Raw genomic sequence first — 21,421 nt, 5'->3', positions numbered from 1 at the left:
GCCTAGAATGAGGGGCTTGAGCAACATTATCTCTAGTTCCTACTCACACTGGCATTGCTAGTATCTCTGTGAAGATATATTTCACATGTGTATTTCTTGATAATACTACAGTCTATGGCTAAGTAAGTATAAGCTATAGTAAATGCAAATCTCATCCTATTTAGTCTTTTTTTTTTTCCTTTAAGCATGTCATAGGCCCTCTTATTTTCTTTAACCTTGTTTTGAAAGAAGTGGTTCAACTCTACAATTCCACATTTAAACCTTATATACTTGGTATGGTAGAAAAGAAATAGCTTTGGACTCCAAGCCCAATCTGTCACAAATTGCCTAGTCTTGGGCAAATCATTTTTAACTTCCACTGGGGTAGAACATTTTATCTATAATAAAGAAATTTGTAATTCTAATACCCCTTCCAGCTTGAACACTCAGTAAGTTCCTTGGGACTATTTGAGGAACTAAATCCTGTAGATAATTTTTCTTACATATGCAAATCAGTTGCCATTCTTTTATTCTAATTTCTTCCTAATTCATAATAGAAATGTCTAAATAACTAGGCATCATGACCACTATGTTCCATCCTCTCTCCAAACAATGGAGGAAGGGAAGAAGGGGAGGAGAGAAAGGGAAGAGAAGAATGAATGAATGAATGAATGACTCTGACATTTTTCTTTCTTAATTTCTTTACTACCTGAATCTCTATGCTTTTGAGAGCAGATGAAGTATCCTTCAATTTAAAAATCTATGTGATATATTGGTTAACAGGGTAGAATGTTTAAGAATTAATGATGAAAGAGGACTCTAGTTTTAAAGGTAACATTTTTTTAAAGATTTTATTTATTTATTTGAGGGAGAGAGAGCATGCATGTGTTGGGGGAGGGGGATGGGCAGAGAAAGAGGGAGGGAGAGAGAATCTAGAGCAGACTCCACACCGAGCACAGAGTCTGCCCCACACGGGGCTCAATCCCATGACCATAAGATCATGACCTGATCTGAAACCAAGAGTTAGTTGCTTTACCAACTGAGCCACCCAGGCACCCCAGTAACATTTTTTTTTTTTTTAACACAGAATATTCTGATGTCAGGTACTACTCCAAGAGAGAGAATGCAGCATTCAAAAGTGACATGGTGTCATTAATGACCATCTTTAGACAACTCACTTTTACTGGAACCTTGTTCCCTTCAACTAAAAGTGTCAGTCATTTCAGACTGACAAAGGACTAGTTGTGAAAAGAATACACATAACCAAAGTGGGACCCTGTTTTTATTTTTAAGGTAGCATCCAAAGCAACCCTTTCCTTCTTTCTCCTTGGCGTGACCTCTGTTTCCCCCAGATCTTTCTAAACATCTATCAATACTTTCTTTTTCTTATTTCAAATACTGACTTTCCTTTCATCTGCTGGTTGACATTGTTGTTTTTTTCAGGATTCCCGCAGTTTTTCTGAAAGAATTGATGGGAGATATTCTAAATACGGCGTTCACAGAGAGTCTCTTCAGCGCTCTGATGACACCAAGTACAGAGTCAGAGGCTTCAAAGTAATGTCCTTTATATACATTTTCAGTCTTTGAGCATTATCCATGTTTGTGGCTACAGCCTTCTAAGCTGCCCCTGCAGGGTTCACGTAAAAGAAAAGATACTTCTTAATTTTTCAGTTTCGGGGGTCTAGAAAATAAAATTCCCAGAGATTGTACTTATAACTTTTTACTTGGAATTATCTTTAATTTTATGCCATTGTTGCTTAACATGTTGTTTGTCTCTTGGTATTGATGTTGTTTAAGAAATCATATGCCAGAAGACCCTTGGTCTCTTGGTCGGTCAGAGGCTCCGCATAGGTGGTAGCCCTCCTCTGTGAAGTCTCCAGAAGGTCAAGTAACACATAGTACTTTGTGAACTCTAATCTTGGTGTTTATAATCATTCTTTTCCTGAGGATATGAACTCCATACAATGACTTCAGCTTATGGTTCATTAGTGTGGAATCAACACAGGAGACTGGAAAGTTGACCATATTGACAAAAAAGCCTACCATCCTCTAGAGTCTCCCCAAGATCCACCTGGGGTGTGGGTGATTTTAAACCTGTTAGGCCCTGAACAGTTACTAGCTTAGAGCAGCGTTTCTCAGCCTTGGGATTAACATTTGGACCAGATAATTCTTTGTTGTGAAGGCTACCTTACACATTATAGAACATTCAGCAGTAGCCCGAGGTTCTACTCACCAGATGCCAGTGGCGTCCTCCATCGCAAGTTGTGGCATCAAAACATGTCTCTAGACACTTGCCAAACACCCCCTACAGAGCAAAACCGTCCCCCCATTCAGAACACTGACCTAGAGAGAATCCATCTATTTTCAAATGTACATGCCCAAGTCAATTTAGGGAAACAAACAAACAAACAAACAAAAATTAAAGGTTCTTCTATCTTTTTTATATTCTCACAGACTTCAATATGTATGAATATTCATTACACCATACATATTCACTTATTACAGCCAAATGTAATTATTTCTAAGAAGCTTCTTCTGTCCTCTGAATGTAATTGGATAGAATGCTCAGTGGATCTAAAGACAGTGTTCATTTCCATAAGTCTTTCCCTAGCATGCTTAAAATGAGCTCTCCACTTTCCCCATCCCAAATAAAAACAACACAGTTATGCCACATTATTGATGCTGTAACTGTGCAAAGGGTGTCCTGCGACTGTGCCTTTTTCCCTTTGATTTTTTTTTTTATTGACTATATCAGTGACCTTATTGTCTTGTATAGCAGATCCTAATTTCACTAAATCATCTTCCGACATCCCCATCAGACCCCATATACTCAGGCATTTCTCCACCACTTAATATGGGATGCTACTAACCTTCCAACAGAAGTAGAAAGGTTAGGCGGCCATAGCCCATAATACTACTGACTCATTGTTGAGCCAACCGCATGAAGGTGCTCTGTTCAGAGCTGTCACATGCTTTACATGCATTAGCTCATTTAATCCTTGCAGCAAACCCGGCAGGTCGGCACCATTATTTGCCCTCTCTTACCATTGAAGGTTATAGAACTATTAAATGGTTGAGCCAGGATTAAGACTGAGATCTGCCTGGCTTCAGGAATCTATATCCTTGACTGCTAAGCTATCATAGTGTAAATTTGGGCCTCCTATAACCTTAATTTTTCTAGAAATCACCAGATGTAGAACCATATTTTTAATATGAAAATCCATTGTCTCCAAAAATAAACCCAGTATGTGCCTCTTAGTTCAATAGAGGTCTAGATGCAAATGACACCTTTAAAACATTATTTCTCACCATGGTTAGATTTGGTATCAGGTGAATCAGTACTACCTAGTGACACCCAGATTGCTTTAAATCAGTGTAATTTCCATAACAGCATATGGCAAAGCTATGAATGTTTAACGTGTTCAGCAAGTAATCTTGTTGGAGTTCTCTTTAAAATTACATTTGCAGCTGAAGAAGAAATCAGGCCTGGTTTGTAAGGGAGGCCAACACTTAGTAAAACAAGAAATAAGTTGAAAATTTTGCAAATAGGTAGTGCAAGTATCAGAAAAGGCCACAAAGCACATTTTATGATGTCATTTGTTCTACATTAATATTACTTAAACTTTTGAAAACATTGATCCATTCCAGTAATGAATATGTAGACTCTCACCATTTGTAACAGATGTCTGGCCTGAAATAATGCATAATCTAACTCAGCACCCCTGAGTACATCATATTTTGGAGAAGAAAATGTGGGAGCACATTTTGGCCAGTTGTGATACCAACAATGATTTGCTTCTATACCCTTTATGAAAACAATTCACTGAAAATGTTTCAAAAGAAGCAGGAGCTCAGATGGGCAGTGAGACATTTGTTCATCGTTTCTTAGCCTCACAGATAATCAGAAGAGTTACCTCCAGTTAATTGTTGACAACCTGAAGGCTAGGCTTCAAGTAAGAGGCATTGGTCCTCTATCAAGAGAGAAGGTGCTGCCCTAGTTTTATTTGGTATTATTTCCATAGCTATTAACTGCCCACATGTTTTGCTAGGAGACTTCAAAGAAAAGGCACATTGCAGTGACTTGAATTTGTTGGTTCTCCTGACAACTGTGGTTCCGGGAAATCAGTTATTGTAGGATTCAGTTTAAAATTCGACAAACATACTGAGCTGCCACCACCCTGCAAAGCCCTGTACGACCTAACCAAGGCGAGGTCGCAGGACACAGAAAGATGCCCAAGGCGTGGTCCTCGTGGAGGGAATAGCTACCTGTTTGTCTTCTGGAATGGCTTTGTTCTCGCCGGTTATGGTAGAGCAGGAGTCAACACACCACCTCCCGTGAGGTGAGTGCTGCCTGCTGACTGCTTTTGTCAGTAACATTTTATTGAGGTTCAGCCACGCGTTTATTCACATGTCATCCGTGGCTGCCTTCACACTCAGCAGCAAGAGTCGAGTAGGTAGGGCAGAGAGTGAATGGCTCCAAAAGCCTATGCTCTGTATGATCTGGCCCTCGAAAGAAAGCGTTTGCCAGCCCCTGGCTGGAAGAAAGGAGAAATTACTGACCTCGTCTTGCTTTCTGCACACATTCCGACAGTGTGTCCTCTGCTTGATTTACCAATCAAATAAGTACTTCCCAGGCTCTTTGGAAAGTCATCGTACTTATCCATGCATCCAACAAATATTCACTCAGTGTCCGTTATGTGCCAGGAACTTAGTAGGTAGGTGCTTGCCACTCACATCCGTCAACAAAACAGACGAAGCCCGCTGCCTCTCTGGAGCTTCCGTTCTAATTGCTGCACGTGGGTGCTTGTTTTTGTTTAAGTACAACATTCAACGAGAACTTGAGTTTCTGCAACATATAGGCACTCTGCTGGAGGCGGGAGAGAATGGCAGAAGAAAAATCATCACCAACCCTTAGGAATGCAAAGCCTTCACACAGTCTGTAGCACAAAAGACAAAGTGTTTGATGCATGTTTGTTTGGAAGAGGATCGCTATTAGCATTACACGTACAGAACCCTGACTGCGTTACTCTTGACAGATGACGAACTATTGGAATAGCAGAACCATATTGGCCACTAGCTTCTCTCAATTTGTTAATGTTGTAAGAAGGCAGTGAGACATGCAGCCTAACCACGCTGCTGGTGGAGAGAGCAGTGAAAAGGAAGGGGACAAGCCAGGGGCTCTTTCTTTCTAGGCTATAGCAACCTCCTGCTGTTTCCTTCTATGGTGACTGGGGTTTAAGGAGGGCACTTGTCACGATACCCATGGGGTGACGTATGGGGGTGTTGAACCACTGTAGTTTACCCCCGAAACTAATGTTATACTGTATGCTAACTAAGTGGAATTCAAATTAAAACTAAAAAAAAAAAAAAAAAAATCAGACTTCTACAAACCTTTCAAGATTTTCAATGTCCACAGTTTCTGAGAGCATAATATAATATTGTACTAAGCTGTCCAAGTTAACTGGACAAAGCCTGATCTAAAAGTTTATGTTTAGAATGCAATTCAGACCTGAATGTGACACGACATTTCTCTCTGTGTGTAAACAACAGAAGCATTTCATGGCCTCTCTTTCATCAAATTGGGTTTCTGTAGAACATACAGTCTTCCTTGCTGTCCCAGCTGTTTCAAATAGAACAGAATGTTTGAAAGTCAACATAGCATTCCTAATCTGAATTCACAGAGGAGCATGGTTTTGTCCAAAAAAATCCCCATTTACTGCCTGCCCTTTTTTGCTCTCTACCCATACTAAATATATAGTTTTAAGTAGCAGAAGATTTTATAGTAAAATCACGGAAGGCATGATTCCCTGCCCCCTTTCCTTCCTTCTCCTGGAAGGAAAATCATGATTTTCAATTTCTAGCTGAAGACTTAGTACATAACGTCTTTTAAAGAAGCAGATGTTTTGCAGGATAAGATGAGGTAGGTGAGGAAGTGTTGACAATGGTTTTCGGCACAGTTTATGCATGCAGAGTCTGCCAAAGCCCTTTGTCCTATTTGTTCAGTGTAAGCGTGTGTATAAGTACATGCTTTACTCCTGGAAGCTGTTTCTTCCTCCTTGAATCTCTCCATGATTTGTTTATACTTTGCTCATAGCAGTTAATGGCTGTTAGCACTTCCTCTCAGGTCAGCTTTTTCTGGACATAGCTTAAATCGTCTCCAATTGTAGCTGCTGCATGCTATGCATAACTCCTGGTGCAATTCAAGATTAGAGGTGACGTTTATTGAATAACTATTAAAATATATCACCATTATTATTGAGGTAATTTTACAGATGTTCCTTAGAAACAATAGCAGCAACCGTGGGAGAATTTGAGGAGCTTTAACCAGTCTCCCAACCTTTAAGCCTCTCCCATATAGCAATTTAGGGTTCAAGGCTAATCTTTAGGTTAACACTAAAAAAAATGAGTAAAACGATAGGTGATTACTGAAATTTAGGAAATGCTGTCCTACTGGATTATATGACTTTGGAGGACGCTGTCTGCCTCATCTTTAACTCCAGAGTACACAATGAGCATCCTATACATGCAAAATTGGTGATGAGGTTGTTGTTGTTTTTTTTTTTTTCTCCTTGCTTCAGCTTTTCTGGAATTCTAACAAAAATTTAAATGTTGTTTTTTCAGGAATGCTTAGATGACAAGTCTGAAACTCTGTAGGCAAACAAATCATGCTTAAGTCTAAAGAGATTTTCATTCTTTTGAAGTGATCAATACGAACTTGCCAGCCATAATATTTAACTAGTTGATTTCATCTAGCTCTTTAAAAGCTAAACAAAAGATTGCCAAATGAATTGGAGTTTTTCTTTGTTGTAAAATTTGAAAATAGCAATGAGTCAAAGGCGCTTGTTTAGGAATCAACATGGGTACTTAGATGAGCATATTAATTTCTTAACCTACTAGAGCCCTCCTCTACTATACTTAGTTTCCTTGATAAGCACCATATTTTCACCTTTCCCAATAATTTACTCAACAAGAACATTAGGAAGATTGTGGAGAAATTCACTTTTAAGCGCCTTAAATCCAAAATTCTAGATGCTAAAAAACGTAAGGAATACTGATTAAATGCCTTATTAGTCTTAATTAAAAATGTTATATTTATCCAAACAATCATTGTTTCCTTTACAACAGTCACATTAAGAGAAGAAGCACTGATTCCAATGAAGCACCGTGATTAAAACATTTTTGATTCCTTCCATTGTTTTATAAGTCAGTGGCATATTCTCTTGAGTATCTGTATTTATGGCAAATTTTTATCCACAGTGAATAGATTTGATTTCTGAAAATGGGTGAAAGTCATATGGGTCCAAATTTAAAGTATGTTAAAGAAAATAAGTGCAATCTTTTTTATTAGTGAGTCACCAGGAATATTTAAATGATACATAATAATATATCAATTGATTAAAGGTAAATTAATCAAATGGCCTGATCTGGCGCAGTATTTTTGTGAGTCTCTTCGTCTGTGGACAAGTGTGGCTTTGGGTTTATGGTATTGTTGTATAAATTTGCATTTTCTGTGATAAAGATCATTTGCATAGTTAGAGTACTGGTTCTTCAGTGGTTCTGTTCAGATGGATTAGAATCATCAAGTGTTAGTGCCCAGAGGACTTAACCATGATCTGTTCCAGGGTCTTCATCTTTGGACATGAGGGAACTGGAATGTGAGAGTGGCAGTCTCCTATTTCCCAGCTTCAGCCATAGCAAACTTGAATTTCTTCACTTTGGCCAAGAAGCGAGCATATATGACTATGTTTGAGTTCCTGAACGCACATGGCACTGTGCTAAATTCTGGACTGTTGGGATGTTAGATGGAAAGATCAAGACAGGGAAAGCCTCACCCTCATTGAGGTTAAAGCTAAAATTGCAGCCACGCAGATTGAGATGGAGAAGACAGGCTTTAAGTAAACTATCTGCCTGGTCGAACTTCCACATAGGAATAAGATGTACGGAAGAAGAGTTTAATAAGCTTTTTTGAGCACTGATGGAGAATTGGGAATTAAGCGTGGGGAAGAGAGGGAAGTATGGTACATTGTGAGGCAAGAGACAAATTCAAGAAAACATTACTGCCACACATTCAGAAACACATAAGTGCTTTTTTCCTTCTCTCCAGGGTAAGGGTTGGATAAATTAAAATTAAAAAAAATTACATGTATCCTCTGTCTTCTAAACTTTGAACTTATAATATTCCTGAGAGAAAAATACTTGGTGGGCGTCATTAAATATTAATCATTAGAGATCAGCTTAGCAAAGAGATTTAGTCAGGTTGGAATAGCTTTTAAGAAACCAATTACAATGTGGGTTATGAAAGAGAAGTGGAAGAAACCCAGGGAAAATATTAGAAAATGCAAGTCCCTTCACCCAGTGGAATTTTTGCAGGGAATTCTGGCTAACTAGCTTGTTGAGACTTAAGACAGCAATAAAAATAAGTCCTTGTGCTAAGAATTTAAGAATTGGTAAAAGGCAAAAGGTAGGATTCCTAAAATTGCACCGAATCTTCCTTTTTTAACCAGTATTCCATTTAAATATTTAAGTATTTGATTGAAAGATGGATAAGAATTCGAAAGAAACATTCATCTTAAGGTTACCTTGTAAAATTTAGTTCTTTGGAAATTCCACAAGTTAAATATCAATATAAAATTGGGGAAAATGGAGGGTGGGTTGGTTGGTTGGTTTTTCCTAATTCTTGTATGTTGATTGTTCAAAGGGATTGTGAGGTATTTTTCTTTGGGGATATTCTTTTATTCATTTCATCAGTTATTTTTCAGGGTAATAGGAAGGAGTCTGACAGTCTTTTGAAGACCTATAAAATGCTGCAACTTAAACCTGTATTAGAGTTAAGCTTCCTCATTTCTATACATGAAAAACAGGCATGAGTGGTTTGAAAAAGTCAACTGTTTTAAAGGGAAAGGATAACATTCCTAAATGGTATGAACCTATTAACAGAGTGTCAAAATACATGAAGCAAAACTTGATAGAATCATAAGGAAAAAAATAGACAAATCTATAATTATAGTCGAAGATTTCAACATCCCTCTCTCAGTAATTGATGAAACAGTAGGCAGAAAATCAGTAAAGATACAGAAAGCTTGAGCAACATAATCAGCCAATAAGACCTAATTGACATTTATAGGATACTCCACCTAACAACAGCTGACTACATGTAATTTTCAAGTGCACATCTAACATTCTCCAAAATAGACTATATTCTGGGCAATAAAACAAATCTCAATAAATTTAAGATGATTGAAACTATGTGAAGTATGTCATCTAACCACAATGGAATGAAGCTAGAAATCAATAACAGATATCTGGAAGATTCCTAGATGGAAAATAAACAACATATTTCTAAATAACCCATTGGGGGTTCAAAAGGAAAATTAGAAAATATTTTAAGTGCATAAAAATAAAAGTACAATTTATCAGAATTTGTGGGACTCAGTTAAGATAGTGCTTGGAGAGAAAATTATAACATTAAATGTGTATATTATGAAAGAAGAAAAGTTGATATTAGATAATAATAGCTTGAAACCAAAAAATGAAAATCAGACCTAAATTAAGTAAAAGGAAGATAATAATAAAGATAAGAGCAGAAATCAATGAAATAGAAAGCAGGAAAATGGGGAAGGGAGATGGAAACAAAACTGGGTTTTTTGAAAAGATCAATAAGAGGCTTGCAAAAAAAGAAAAGAAAAGAAAAGATCAATAAAATTTTTAAAAGCCTACCCACATTGATTAGGAAAAAGGAGAGAACATACAAATTGCCAATATTAAGAATGAAAGACGAATATTTCTAGAACTCTCATAGACACTAAAAGGATATTTAGGAAATGTTGTGAGTATCAGCATACTGGCAACAAATTTGACAATTTAGATTAAATGGATATTAAAAAGCACCCTTAAAATGTGTTACCTCCTAATTCTACTTCTAGAAATCTATGTTAATAAATTTAAAATGTTGACCAAGCTTTGCATACCAAGATGTTTATCAAATTATAATAGGGAAAAAAAACTGAAATGCATTTCCAACAATGGCAGATAAGTCAAATAAACTATGGTATAAACATACTGATGATGATGATGATGATGGTAGAATAAATTCCCATGTATAACCCTGCATGAAAAAGTAAGAAATAAAAATATCAACAAATGGTAAACTCAATACAAAAAGATATTTGTAAAGAAGAATCCGAAAACATACCCTTAAATTAGGCTAATAGGCTACTTTTTAATTTATCACATTATTTTCTTCTCAGTTTCTTCTGTATTTTCCAGATTTGCTAAGAGTGAAATATGTCAGGGCCATATTTTAATTGTCATATGCCAATAAGGTGGTTTTGTCATTGAAAATATAAATTACTCTTTTTCTGTGAACAGAAAACATATAACTCGTGCCTTGATGCCAGTTGATTTTGTTTTGGGAATTTAAAACCATGCCTTTTGGGAAGGATGAATAGGATTTGAATGTCTACCGGTACTTTATTCTTCCTCTGGTAGGCCCATTTTGAGTCTGTCTTTGCACTGTCTTTCATTCAGCAAGACGCTCGGACCTCCAGCTTCCCTCCTGTTCTCTCACTGTCTTTTCAATCCAGCTGCCAATGGGCAAAAAAAAAACAATGTGTGTGTTTGCTTCCCTTATTTCTTCTTTTTCTTATTGGCCCATAATGATTGAAGTATCTGTTAGTGGGGAGCCATTACTATGCTTTTCTCTTTCATGCTTCGTAGAAACCGCACTTAAATGGAGATTTTTAACACTGTGTGAAGACATAACTCTCTTTTGCATTTGTGCAACTTCCAACTCCACCCAGGCCTTAACTGTGATAAGCTAGCTCTGTTGCCCCTGCCTCCAGCTGCCCCATGTCAGCTTATTTAAAGTAGCTATTGGAGTGCACTGGGGACACAATGTATATCCTTTTCTTTCCAGAGATCCTACAGTGAATGACCTCTAGTTTCTTATGAAATCCCCATAATTAGTAAAAACTGTAAATCATATGGTTAAAAATCTCAGGGCCTTCATCTTAAACGATCTTCATCTAAAGGCTCTTTTGGTACATGAAGGCTAATGATCTTGAGTGATCTGAAGATTATGTCCATGCTTTTAGCTCAGAATAAATGGGCCTTTTACTATTATACATAAACTTGGTCTTTTTGGCCTTTCTTTTGTATTTGCATACATACTTATGTGACAGTTAAAATGTACTTGATACAGAGAATGACGATTAATTCTGCAAATGGTCCTGTGGCATGAGGCCCTGTTCTGTGGGGTGACGTTTGGAGGAATCCATGGGGATCCAGGGGATCCATAACTGCAGGTGTCTCATCAAGACTCTGGTAGCATTCTTGATCCCTCCTCTCCCTTGACCCCACAGCCATCCTCTAAAATTACAGTTTTCAAATTGGTTTTCCCACTTCAGCACTTGTGCTATTTCAGTCTCGTCTCCACATGAAGACCAGAGTATCTTTGAGAAATATAAATTTAAATCTCCTTAAAGTTTATGTGTTTTTTCAAAGACTTATTCATTCATTTGACAGAGAGGCCAGGAGAACACAAGCAGGGGGAGTGGGAGAGGGAGAAGCAGGCTCCCCACTGAGCAGGGAGCCTGATGCGGGACTTGATCCCAGGACCCTGGGATGATGACCTCAGCCAAAGGCAGACGCTTAACTGACTGAGCCACCCAGGGGCCTCTAAATCTCCTTAAAATTTAAATAGAAATCTTCTTTAACCTTTTGATTGCCTTCCGATGGTACTTAAGAAAAAAAAAATCCCTAATCCATATCTCACCCCTGGATCTCACTATAACCACTTTCCCCAGTTTAGTGTGCCACAGCCAAGGGGCCTTCCTTCAGTTCTTCAAACACACCAGACTTTCTCACCTCAGCCACACACACACATCTGGAACATTGTTGCCCGGCCACCATCTCCTGCTCCCCCTTGCTCCCACCTTCTCATCCTCCACCCATAAGCTTCTGCCTGGCTGATTCGTACTCAGCATTCAAATATTGCTTTAAATATCATGTCCCTAAGGGGCCTTTTCTGGACCTCTTGTCTAAATTTAACTATTTCCTGTTCTTCTTATAGCACTCATTGTAATTTTTCATTGTATTTTGCATAGTTTATTTGGTATCTTTCTCTTCTGTAGGCCTGAAAGTTTCATAACTGTATACCACGATGTTTTGTTTGCTCTTCGACCAGCACATATTTAGTGCCCAATAAATTATTGTCACATGAATTGAAACAAAGAAAAAAGTAAAGGGTAGTGTAAATAACTAGAACATATCTAAGAGAAAAAAACTGCAATTTCACTATTATAAAAAAATATATTAAAGCATTTTTTTTTAATGTAATAAGTTATTTGTAGTTAAAATTCCCATTTTCAACTAAGATTTGGGTACAAGAGCACATTCATACAGTCCATAAGGAGAGGGCCTTTTTCTGTGTTCATTTTTGTTTATGTATTAAATATTCGTTGAATGAGTAAGAGGATTGGTATAATCGTTATGGAATGCAGTGTAGCTAAGTGTATTTAAAAATATCAAATTGGGTTTTTTTGACCCAGAATTTCCACCTAAGAATTTGTCATAAGGAATAGTCCTAAATACAGAAAAGGTTATATATTTAAAGATATTTTCACAGTGTTATTTATAGGAGAAAAACCACCTAAATGCCCAATAAAGTAGTAACTGAGGAAAGCATAGTTTATCCACTAGATAGTATATGAGTAACACATAAGCTAAAGGTTAAGATAATATAGTGACTTCAAAAGTGTTCAGAGTATTAGTATAAATAAATGAAGAACACGGTTTTATAACAACATTACAAAACCAATTCACAGGGAAAAAAAGACTAGAAAGAAATATGTCATGCTCTTGTGGCCATGGGTGATTTCCTTCTCTCTCTCCCTTTTATATTATATATATATTATATATATAATTTATTTTAGCATGCATGTATTTTTTAATAATTAAATTGTTGTATAACATAACTCATATATTTGAGGTTCAATTTCATTTTCAGCACATTTAAATGAGCCCTGATCCTTACATTTTGTAATCACTGAAGTGCTATGTTCTTTGTTTTAGGATGACAGAATCTTTCCAGAAAGTTCCCTTGCTCATGGGTTAGAGAACTCATTCTCTTGGCATGATCGCAGTCGCTTCCTGTCTAGTCCACGATTGTCACACTTAAATCGTAAGTAATGAAGTCCTGTACCAGTTTTTAAATTGGATTTAAGGAACTGCAGCTCATAGATGGATTAAAATATAAAGTACCTGATGGTAATAGTTGTGTTAGGAGTTTGAAGAAATTGTTATTATGAATCATACAAATAACGCCTCCCAGATTCATTTATGTTACCCAATTTACTAAAAAGTGTATGGGATCCCATCTTTGTAGACCTTACACTTCTCAGAAAAACAAAATGAATCACTCAAGGTAATAATCTTAATTAAGCAAATTTTTTTTGTATGGAGGTTGCTGGTAATTGTGGATAAGTGGGTAAAGGCAGTTAGATGATATTATAAAATTTAAGTCATCAAAAAGTAGAAAATCTTTTCACAGAACTGTGATATATATATTTCTATATATCATCTTGTGCAAAGAATAAGGTCACCAATACTGTTAGTGGCTATATTTCATTCTGTGAATATACTTCAAATGTTGATAAAATGTTACCAGTGTGAACAAGGTGTGAGTTTGTTGACCTAGGCTACCCTTCCCTACCATTTACCCCTTTTCTTCCTTACTATATTTCAAGTCTCAGTTTGTATGTAAAATCCTTAAAGAAGTCTTTGAAACCTATGGTTTTAAATATGGTGTCTGTTATGAGTGCCCATAACACATTACAATTTTCCTTTAAGACGCTTCTTAGAATAATTATGGAGTTATTTTTTATTTGAGTGACTTTTTGTTTAGTGATTATACTCTTCACTAAAGAGTGAACTTTGTGATGAAAGGAGCAATGTCTGTTTTGTTCATGATTGTTTCCTCAGCATCCCACATAGTACTTGGAATGTAGTAAATGCTCAATTAATATTAGATGAATGAGAATATGAGTTTTTTTAAGTCCACTTTTATCCAAATCATTGGATCTTAAATGTTATTTAATGGATTCTTATTTAAGTAATCATTTAACTCCTCAATTTACCATGGACATAGAGTTTATATATTAAATCTGACAATTCTGTTATTTAAAAAATGTAGGTTGCTATAAAATAAAATATCAAAATAAGCCACAAAGAAGTAGGTCAGATCCAAAAGTGGTAACTCTCATTTTTGCTGATTTATATTCATGAATTCATTGAATAAATATTTATCAGTTTCTGATAAAATGGTTCAGTTTTCATTATATCATGATTATTTCACTCCAAAAGCTGAGCATTTTCTCTTTCCTGTTGTAACCATTTTACTAAGTGATTTTATATGTCTGCATAAAACCCCTGCTATTCTAATCTGGCAGTTGCCCTTCATTGTAAATTGTATCTCAAATGGATTATGGTACCTCAGAATCTGATATACATATACACAAATGTTTTGTGTTTCATATGAAGAAATGGAAAATTTTCCTCAGGTCTGTTGGATGCATGTGAACATGTAGGCAGAGGGTAAGGACAAAACACCATCAAATATCATAGTATCCTACCCATTAAGACATTCAGGAGCCTGAGATATAAATAGCACCATGATATGGACATAGATGTCATTGTTCTCCTGCTATTTCATTTTGCTATTATGACTTTCATAAGGTTCCCTAGAAAGGCACATAGGAAGTAGTGATTAGGAGACATTAGAGGGAAAACACCAAGATTTTTAGAATTTATTATTATTATTATTATTACTATTATGACAGGCAGTGAAAGAAAGGACATCCAGCTTTACACTCAGTAGCATTTCATGACCACCTGTGGTCATCTCTCTAAGATGTGTTCCTCACAGGAAGCCATAGGTTTCTATATAAATACTGGCTCAAAGGAAACAAAGTTAAGTAAGAATAGGAAAAAATACTGAGAACATAACTTGGATATGAAAGTACCTATTATAGTCTACATTGTAAAATCTGACTGAAAAATTCAGCTTAAAAACTAAACCTCCTCATTAACTTCTTGTTAAATTATTAATTAATTTATTAATTCATAGCTTTACATTTTACTGTTCCTCTTTTGACAAGTCTGTTTAATGATTTTCCTCCATACCTACCTCCATGCTTTCAAGGATACTTTTAAAAATTTAATCATTGGTACCTTATTGTTAGTCATTTTAAGTAATTGAATTAAACTTATTTTTAGAGATCATAGTTATTCTTATTTACTTTTCTGATAAACCTTGAATTTCTTTTTAAGATTTTATTTATTTGACAGAGAGAGACACAGAGAGAGAGGGAACACAAGCAGAGGGAGAGGGAGAAGCAGGCTTCTCACTGAGCAGGGAGCCCGATGCGGGGCTGGATCCCAGGACCCTGGGATCATGACCTGAGCCGAAGGCAGACGCTTAATGACTGAGCCACCCAGGTGCCCAATCCTTGAATTTTCTATATTTTTTTTCATAATGTAGTATTTTAAAAGTGGATCAGGATCACCCTGAATACTGCTCCATTTTTGTAGCATAAAAAATTTCAGCTTAGTTACAGAAATTATCCTGTAATTTTTCTCTAACCTCCTTTTAAGTCTCCAAAATTAAGGAGAAATGTCAAAGCCAACAAAGAGAAAAACCAAGCTATAGTAAATGGATCACACAGGGAACAGAATATGTCTTTTTAAATATCATTAATGTCCTCAGAGGTAGAAAACATTATACCCATTAAAAATAAGAACAAGACGCTATGAAAAAGGACCACAGTATAAGAGGTCTCAGAAATTTAAAATATGAAAAACTAGAAAGGTGGGAGGCAAAGTTGCAAAAACCATAAAGAAACTAGAAGAAAAAGAATGGGATAATAGGAAAGAAAAGATATTTAGAAAATCCCTTCAAGAGGAACAGTACCTGATTAGTGAGTCTTGAGAGGAGAGAACAAAAGCCAGGAGTGGGCAGGTTAGAAGGGCCCACCCAACCCATACCTGTCGCATGGCTGATGTCCTGAGATTTTCCTTCACCCCTATCCTGTGTTGGTGCCCAAGTTTCTCAGAACGCATGCCTTCCTTTGTTCGTGCCTTCCTTTGTTGTCTCAGTTCTTTCTTTTGTGGGAGCACATCAAAGAAGAGGAGGTAAATGCTTTCAGTCATTGTATTTCCAAAAATAGATTTCTTCCACCACTCACACTTGACGAGACTTTGGCGGGCTATAAAAATCTAGGTTGAAAGTGACTTTGCTTCTGCAGTCATTGCACTGTTCTCTTCCAAAATCTAATGTTGCTATTGAAAAACCTTATGTCTTTTTGTGTTGACCTCCACTCCTTTGAAGTGATCTTCTCCACCACCTAATGCCCCAACCCCCAGTGCTGGGACCTTTTAGGATCGTCTCTTGAACTCCAGCGAATTTTGTGATGATTTACCTCCCTGCGCGCCTTACTTTATTTGCTTTTCTAGCCATTTGATGGGCGGGCACTTTTAATCTGGAGACTCGTGTTTAGTTCTCTCAACTTGATAGAAGAAAGTAAAGATTCCATTAGGAAAATTTTTAGAAAATAATGATGTTAGGTTATTTGATTCAGGTGAGCACTTAGAATCTGGCAGATCTCATTGAGCTATTAAAATAATTAAGGATAGTCACAGAGTAAGAGCAAATAAAAAAACAAAAATAAAAACATGGGTCAATTAATAACTCTATGGGAAAAATGGGTAAGAAAAGAAACGTTGTCATAGTATACTTACTAGGTTTGTGTGAGCTGTATTTACATAATATTATAAATACTCACTACCGACACAACTAGTTCAAATGTAACTATATAAGGAGGATGGGGTGAGGGGAAGTGGATGGGTGTGAATACATTTATAAATGATAAGTCAGAAAATAGCCATATAAGCTTCTTTTTCTTACAAAATTGAAATAAATGCAGAAAAGAAAGCTAAAAGGGTTGATTGTGGTTGACCCTGGGGTGCAGGATTGGGGGACTGGGTGGGATGAGGTAAGAGGCTGCTGCCTCTCTATGTAGCCCTTTGTTGCTATTTGATAGGTTGTATGTCCACTTTGGCTGGAAAGGCATTTTGTAAAAATAAAATGCTATTAAGAACACCCCTGCTTTTATGTCTGACTAGCAAGTGTTCGATTTTCTCATTGCCTTGTGAATGGAACATGAAAGCTGGGGGTTGGAGTTTAGAGCAGTTTAGACCTGTATGGAGGTGTGAGGAGTGCATAACCATAGGTGCTGAGGCAGACGCAAGTTTATGAGCCCACAAAACAGGCTCCTTCTCACTCAAGTTGAGATTTGTACAGGACGAGGCCCTTCTGTCTGTGCTGTAGATGCTAAGGCTTTCATTCTGCTGACGTAGGCGCCCTGTCAAACTGTGACCAAACGAAAGCGTAGAATCACTGACCATGGAAAAAACAAAGGAAATGGGAAAATACTGAATAATTTGTGGTCTCTGAAATGATCCAGCATTAATGAAAGTTTGTTTTAAGTAGTAATTTATGTCAGCTTTGTGTAGTTCAGGTCAATTCAAGAAAAGGTAGATTCCTTCTGCCAGGAAGAAGGGAAGAAATGTATAAATTGTAAGTTTATATTACCATTGGAAATAGGAACACAGAAATCCATTATTTAGAGCCATGATTACTACCAAATTTATCCTGGCGGGCTAGAAGTGATGGCCGTGATTCAGGATACTCTTTTAGAAAGCTTGGATTCCATTACCTTCAGCCTCTAGACAGTGGGGGCTTAGAAAGAGAGACTTATAATGCCAGCTTTTGAAACTGTCATTTTTACTTTTTATAAGTAGTGACTGACCACTAGTCTCCATGTATATAGCTTCTTTTAGGCTAAAGGAACATGACTCCTAGGACAGGGCCCTCACTCTTGGGGCCAGGAGCAGACTGGATTTGAGAGAGGGCTGTAGTAATCTGATGACTTCTCCAAATCTTGAGTCCTTTAAGATTAAAATGCCTAATGTCTATGGAGTTGGTATCTCTAAGCTAAAGTTTTAAAATAAATGCAGATTTCAAACTTTCTGTGGTTCTAAAACTATTGTCAGTAATGCTTATTAAAATCAACAAACCCCAAAATAAAGGACTATGATTTTTTCAAGGGGAGGATGTTATCTTCAGATTATTATAGGATTTGAATGTGAATCTTACATACTAATTTAACTTGATATTCTTTAAAAAGCAAGTCAATGAAAGTTACCAAAAGGAACTTTCTTACCTCCGTTTACTTGCTATAAGAAAGGTCATTGTTCTCAGTTTGTATTTTGAGGTGCTTTAAGTGGGGTATTTAAGGTACGCCTGGGTGGCTCAGTGGGTTAAAGCCTCTGCCTCTGGCTCAGGTCCTGATCCCAGGGTCCTGGGATCAAGCCCCACATCCGGCTCTCTGCTCAGCAGAGAGCCTGCTTCCTTCTCTCTCTCTGCCTGCCTCTCTGCCTACTTGTGATCTCTGTCTGTCAAATAAATAAATAAAATTTTTTAAAAAAGTGGAATGTTTAAATCCCTCTGATGAAAAATAATTTCTCTGCAGCAAGAACAGTATACACTCTTTTCTATGCCATACCTCAGGATCCACTGGCTAACTGAACTGCTTCATAGGTAGTCTGTCCTCAGACTTGCAGAATAAAATGCCAAAGATTTATGGCAATCAAAATGTAGGGGTAATGATAAAGGTAAAAAAAAAATGTTTCTTTTCCATTAAGGATTTATTTATTTCATGGAAACACAACATTTGTCTCTCCATTTTATAGGTTCAGTTCTTGTGATAGTGACTTTTGTGTATGTGACAATCTTTTCACTGACCAGTTAGGTGTCAGATATTTTTAAATAACTGAGTTCTGATTATTTCGATGCACAAGGTACTCTGCAGATACTCTCTAGAAAGCAGCTAGAAAATCCCTAATTCACTATCTCTTAAAAATCCCATAAGTATATTCACTTCCTTAAACAGTATTTACTAAAATGTTATGCAGGAGGCTCTCTGGCCTCAGGGAGGATACAGTAAGAGAACAAGAGAGAAAATGTTACCTCATCCCATAGAAGAAAGAGGCAGTAAACAGTAATAGATCATTTTAAATGGTGTTTGGTGCTTGAAGATAAAATGGTAGAAAGTACCTGGAACGGACTACTTTAGATTAGTGATCAGGAGATTCCTTTCTGAGGAGGTTACAACGAACCGAAGCCTAAATGGCAAGAATCAGCTGAGTTAAAATTGGGTGGGAAGAGTTTTCCTGATAGAGGGAACAGTAAGTATAAAGGCTACAGAAAATAATTGGATATGGTCTTCCAGAGAGATGGCGCTCTGATTGAGCGGGAAAGGAGAGATGCAGAGAGAGAGGGAGAGGGAGAGGAGGGGTGAAGTTCCCTGGGAGCCTTTTCAACCACAGTCAGATGTTTGGATTTTATTCGGAGTTTCCTGGGAGGCCACTGGAGGAAAGTGACATAATGTGCCTTTTGGAAAGATAATCCTGGTTGTGGTTTCGAGAAGGGGCTAGTAAAAATCGTCAGGAAGAAAATGGTGGCTTGGGCTGAGCCAATAGAAATGGAGAAGGTATGGAGCCCGAGGCCTGGGGTGAATTTGGGAGGTAAAATCTTCAGAATTTACTCTTAAGTAGGATGAGTGGAGCAGACAGGACAAAAGAAGGAGGGAACAAAAGTTTGAGAAACCCAGGCTGGGATGAGGAGTGTGTCACTTTCTAAGATGGAGAAAGTAAGGGGTGGGCAAGCATCAGAGATTGGTATCAGACAGGCGGGCTTCCTGTAGGTAGTTTGACTTGGCCATCTGGAGCTCAGAAGAGAGGTAAGTGGTTGTAGAAAGATAGTAAGCCTAGATTCCAGATCTAGTCTCAGTTTGTGGCACACGGACGATTCCATGAAAAGAAGACAATGAAGGTTTCTCCCTCCAAATTGTGTGTGTGGTTTATATCACTGTATATTGACCAAATGCGCATCTCTTGTTCTGAGATACTCTTCAAATCCCGCCAAAATTAAATCCTATGAATAGATGTTTTCCAAAATACAGTAACTGTACTACATTTATTCCTACATGGGAGGTCTGTTAAGGTCTATACCATGTAAAGTTTACAGGAAACTAGTTCAGACACAGTGATTACTTACAGTTTTGTCACCCCGGGAGTTCTCTTCATCTGGGTTTATTTTTGTCTTTTCTCTCACCTTGCCAGCATTTACCAAAAGAACAGTTACTCCAGATTCACCTTCAATCAAGGAAGATGCCACAGGTTTACCAACGGATGGAACAGGTCCACAGTCTAAGAAGGAGGACTATGAAAGCAAAAAAAGCAAAATGTAATTTGTTGCTTTACATGAGTATTTTACCAATGACAGCATATCTGTCCCTGTTGCAGTTTGGCCCAGATTGTCTAGCAGACGTATGCGCAGCTTCTGCTCTTCAGCATTGCCAAGCGCTGACGGAAACAGCGATATATTTGGTCTTTGGGAAGGATAGAAGTTAAATCAATCCAAGTCATATCAGCTCATGAATGACATACGGCTAACTTACTGGCAACTTGATACCAGCAGAGAAAGGGAGATACTTTTCACTTTACATTTTCATTCTTCACGTGTGGTCAGTCACATTTTTCCAAACAAAATTTGGATTTATAATTGGGATTTTTTTTTTTTTTTAAACAAATGACTGGCTAAAAAGCAGGGAAACAAGTTCCTCTTGAGGCAGAAGTTGCCAGCACTTTAGATTCAGGGAGTGTTTATATACAATTGATTTTTTAAAAAATGCTTTCTCCCTAATAAATTTTCACGTGTTATGACATGTCATGGAGATATGCATATATAATATTAGACAGTCCGTTTTATAAATGCTCAGGATTGTTACATCCATCATCTCAGCAGTCTGTTACTACATGCAGTACCTTAAAATTTTATTTCCAATCATCCATTTTTAATAGCAATAAAGAATTTACAAGTGATACCTGAATTGTAGAACACTGTAAAGAATTCATAGCACAATTTATTTATTTATCTTTTTGTGGCCAAATATCTCACTGTGATAACTTCAGTCATATTCTGGACCATCTTTCAGTTTACTCTGACCAAATGCACAGTTGCCAGACTCCTGTGTCATGAGATTTGCTCTGCGAGTGTTCTCGTATAATCTGGAGCTATATACTTTCAGCATCTCAACCTTTCTCAACATCAAAGTGTTTTTAAGAACTTCTGCTCTCTACATGCTAATCTACCAGTGGAGAAAGATTTCTATTAAATGCTAACCAAGAGTAAAACATCCACGAACTGAATCCCACTGGGCCATGATGGAATGTTCTTCAGAGGGACAAGGGCAATAAAGCAATACCTTCCTAATAACCTTTTGTGTTTGTTAAAGTATACTTGCTTGTTAAGTTTCTCACATGT

At 37.2% G+C, this 21,421-nt stretch overlaps 1 protein-coding gene across 8 annotated transcripts in view; it reads left to right on the top strand.

Annotated features, from left to right (window-relative positions):
- The window catches only part of CEP128 (centrosomal protein 128), a 391,529-nt gene extending 370,156 nt beyond the window's left edge, over positions 1–21,373 (top strand). For 7 of the 8 annotated variants that reach the window (XM_032878540.1, XM_032878542.1, XM_032878539.1 and 4 more), the window contains 3 exons: positions 1,423–1,533; positions 13,051–13,159; positions 20,218–21,373. In XM_032878540.1, the coding sequence (XP_032734431.1) occupies positions 1,423–1,533; positions 13,051–13,159; positions 20,218–20,345 (348 nt within the window). In that variant the 3' untranslated portion in view covers positions 20,346–21,373. Of the gene's footprint in view, positions 1–1,422; positions 1,534–13,050; positions 13,160–20,217 lie in introns of those variants that run through there. The other variant, XM_032878545.1, reaches the window with a different exon arrangement.
- Positions 21,374–21,421: the final 48 nt, after the last annotated feature.

This window comes from Lontra canadensis, unplaced genomic scaffold (genome assembly GCF_010015895.1).
Source record: "Lontra canadensis isolate GAN:19392208 unplaced genomic scaffold, GSC_riverotter_1.0 scaffold64, whole genome shotgun sequence".
Classification (NCBI taxonomy): Eukaryota; Metazoa; Chordata; class Mammalia; order Carnivora; family Mustelidae; genus Lontra; species Lontra canadensis.
This window is presented reverse-complemented; position numbering and strand designations above follow the sequence as displayed.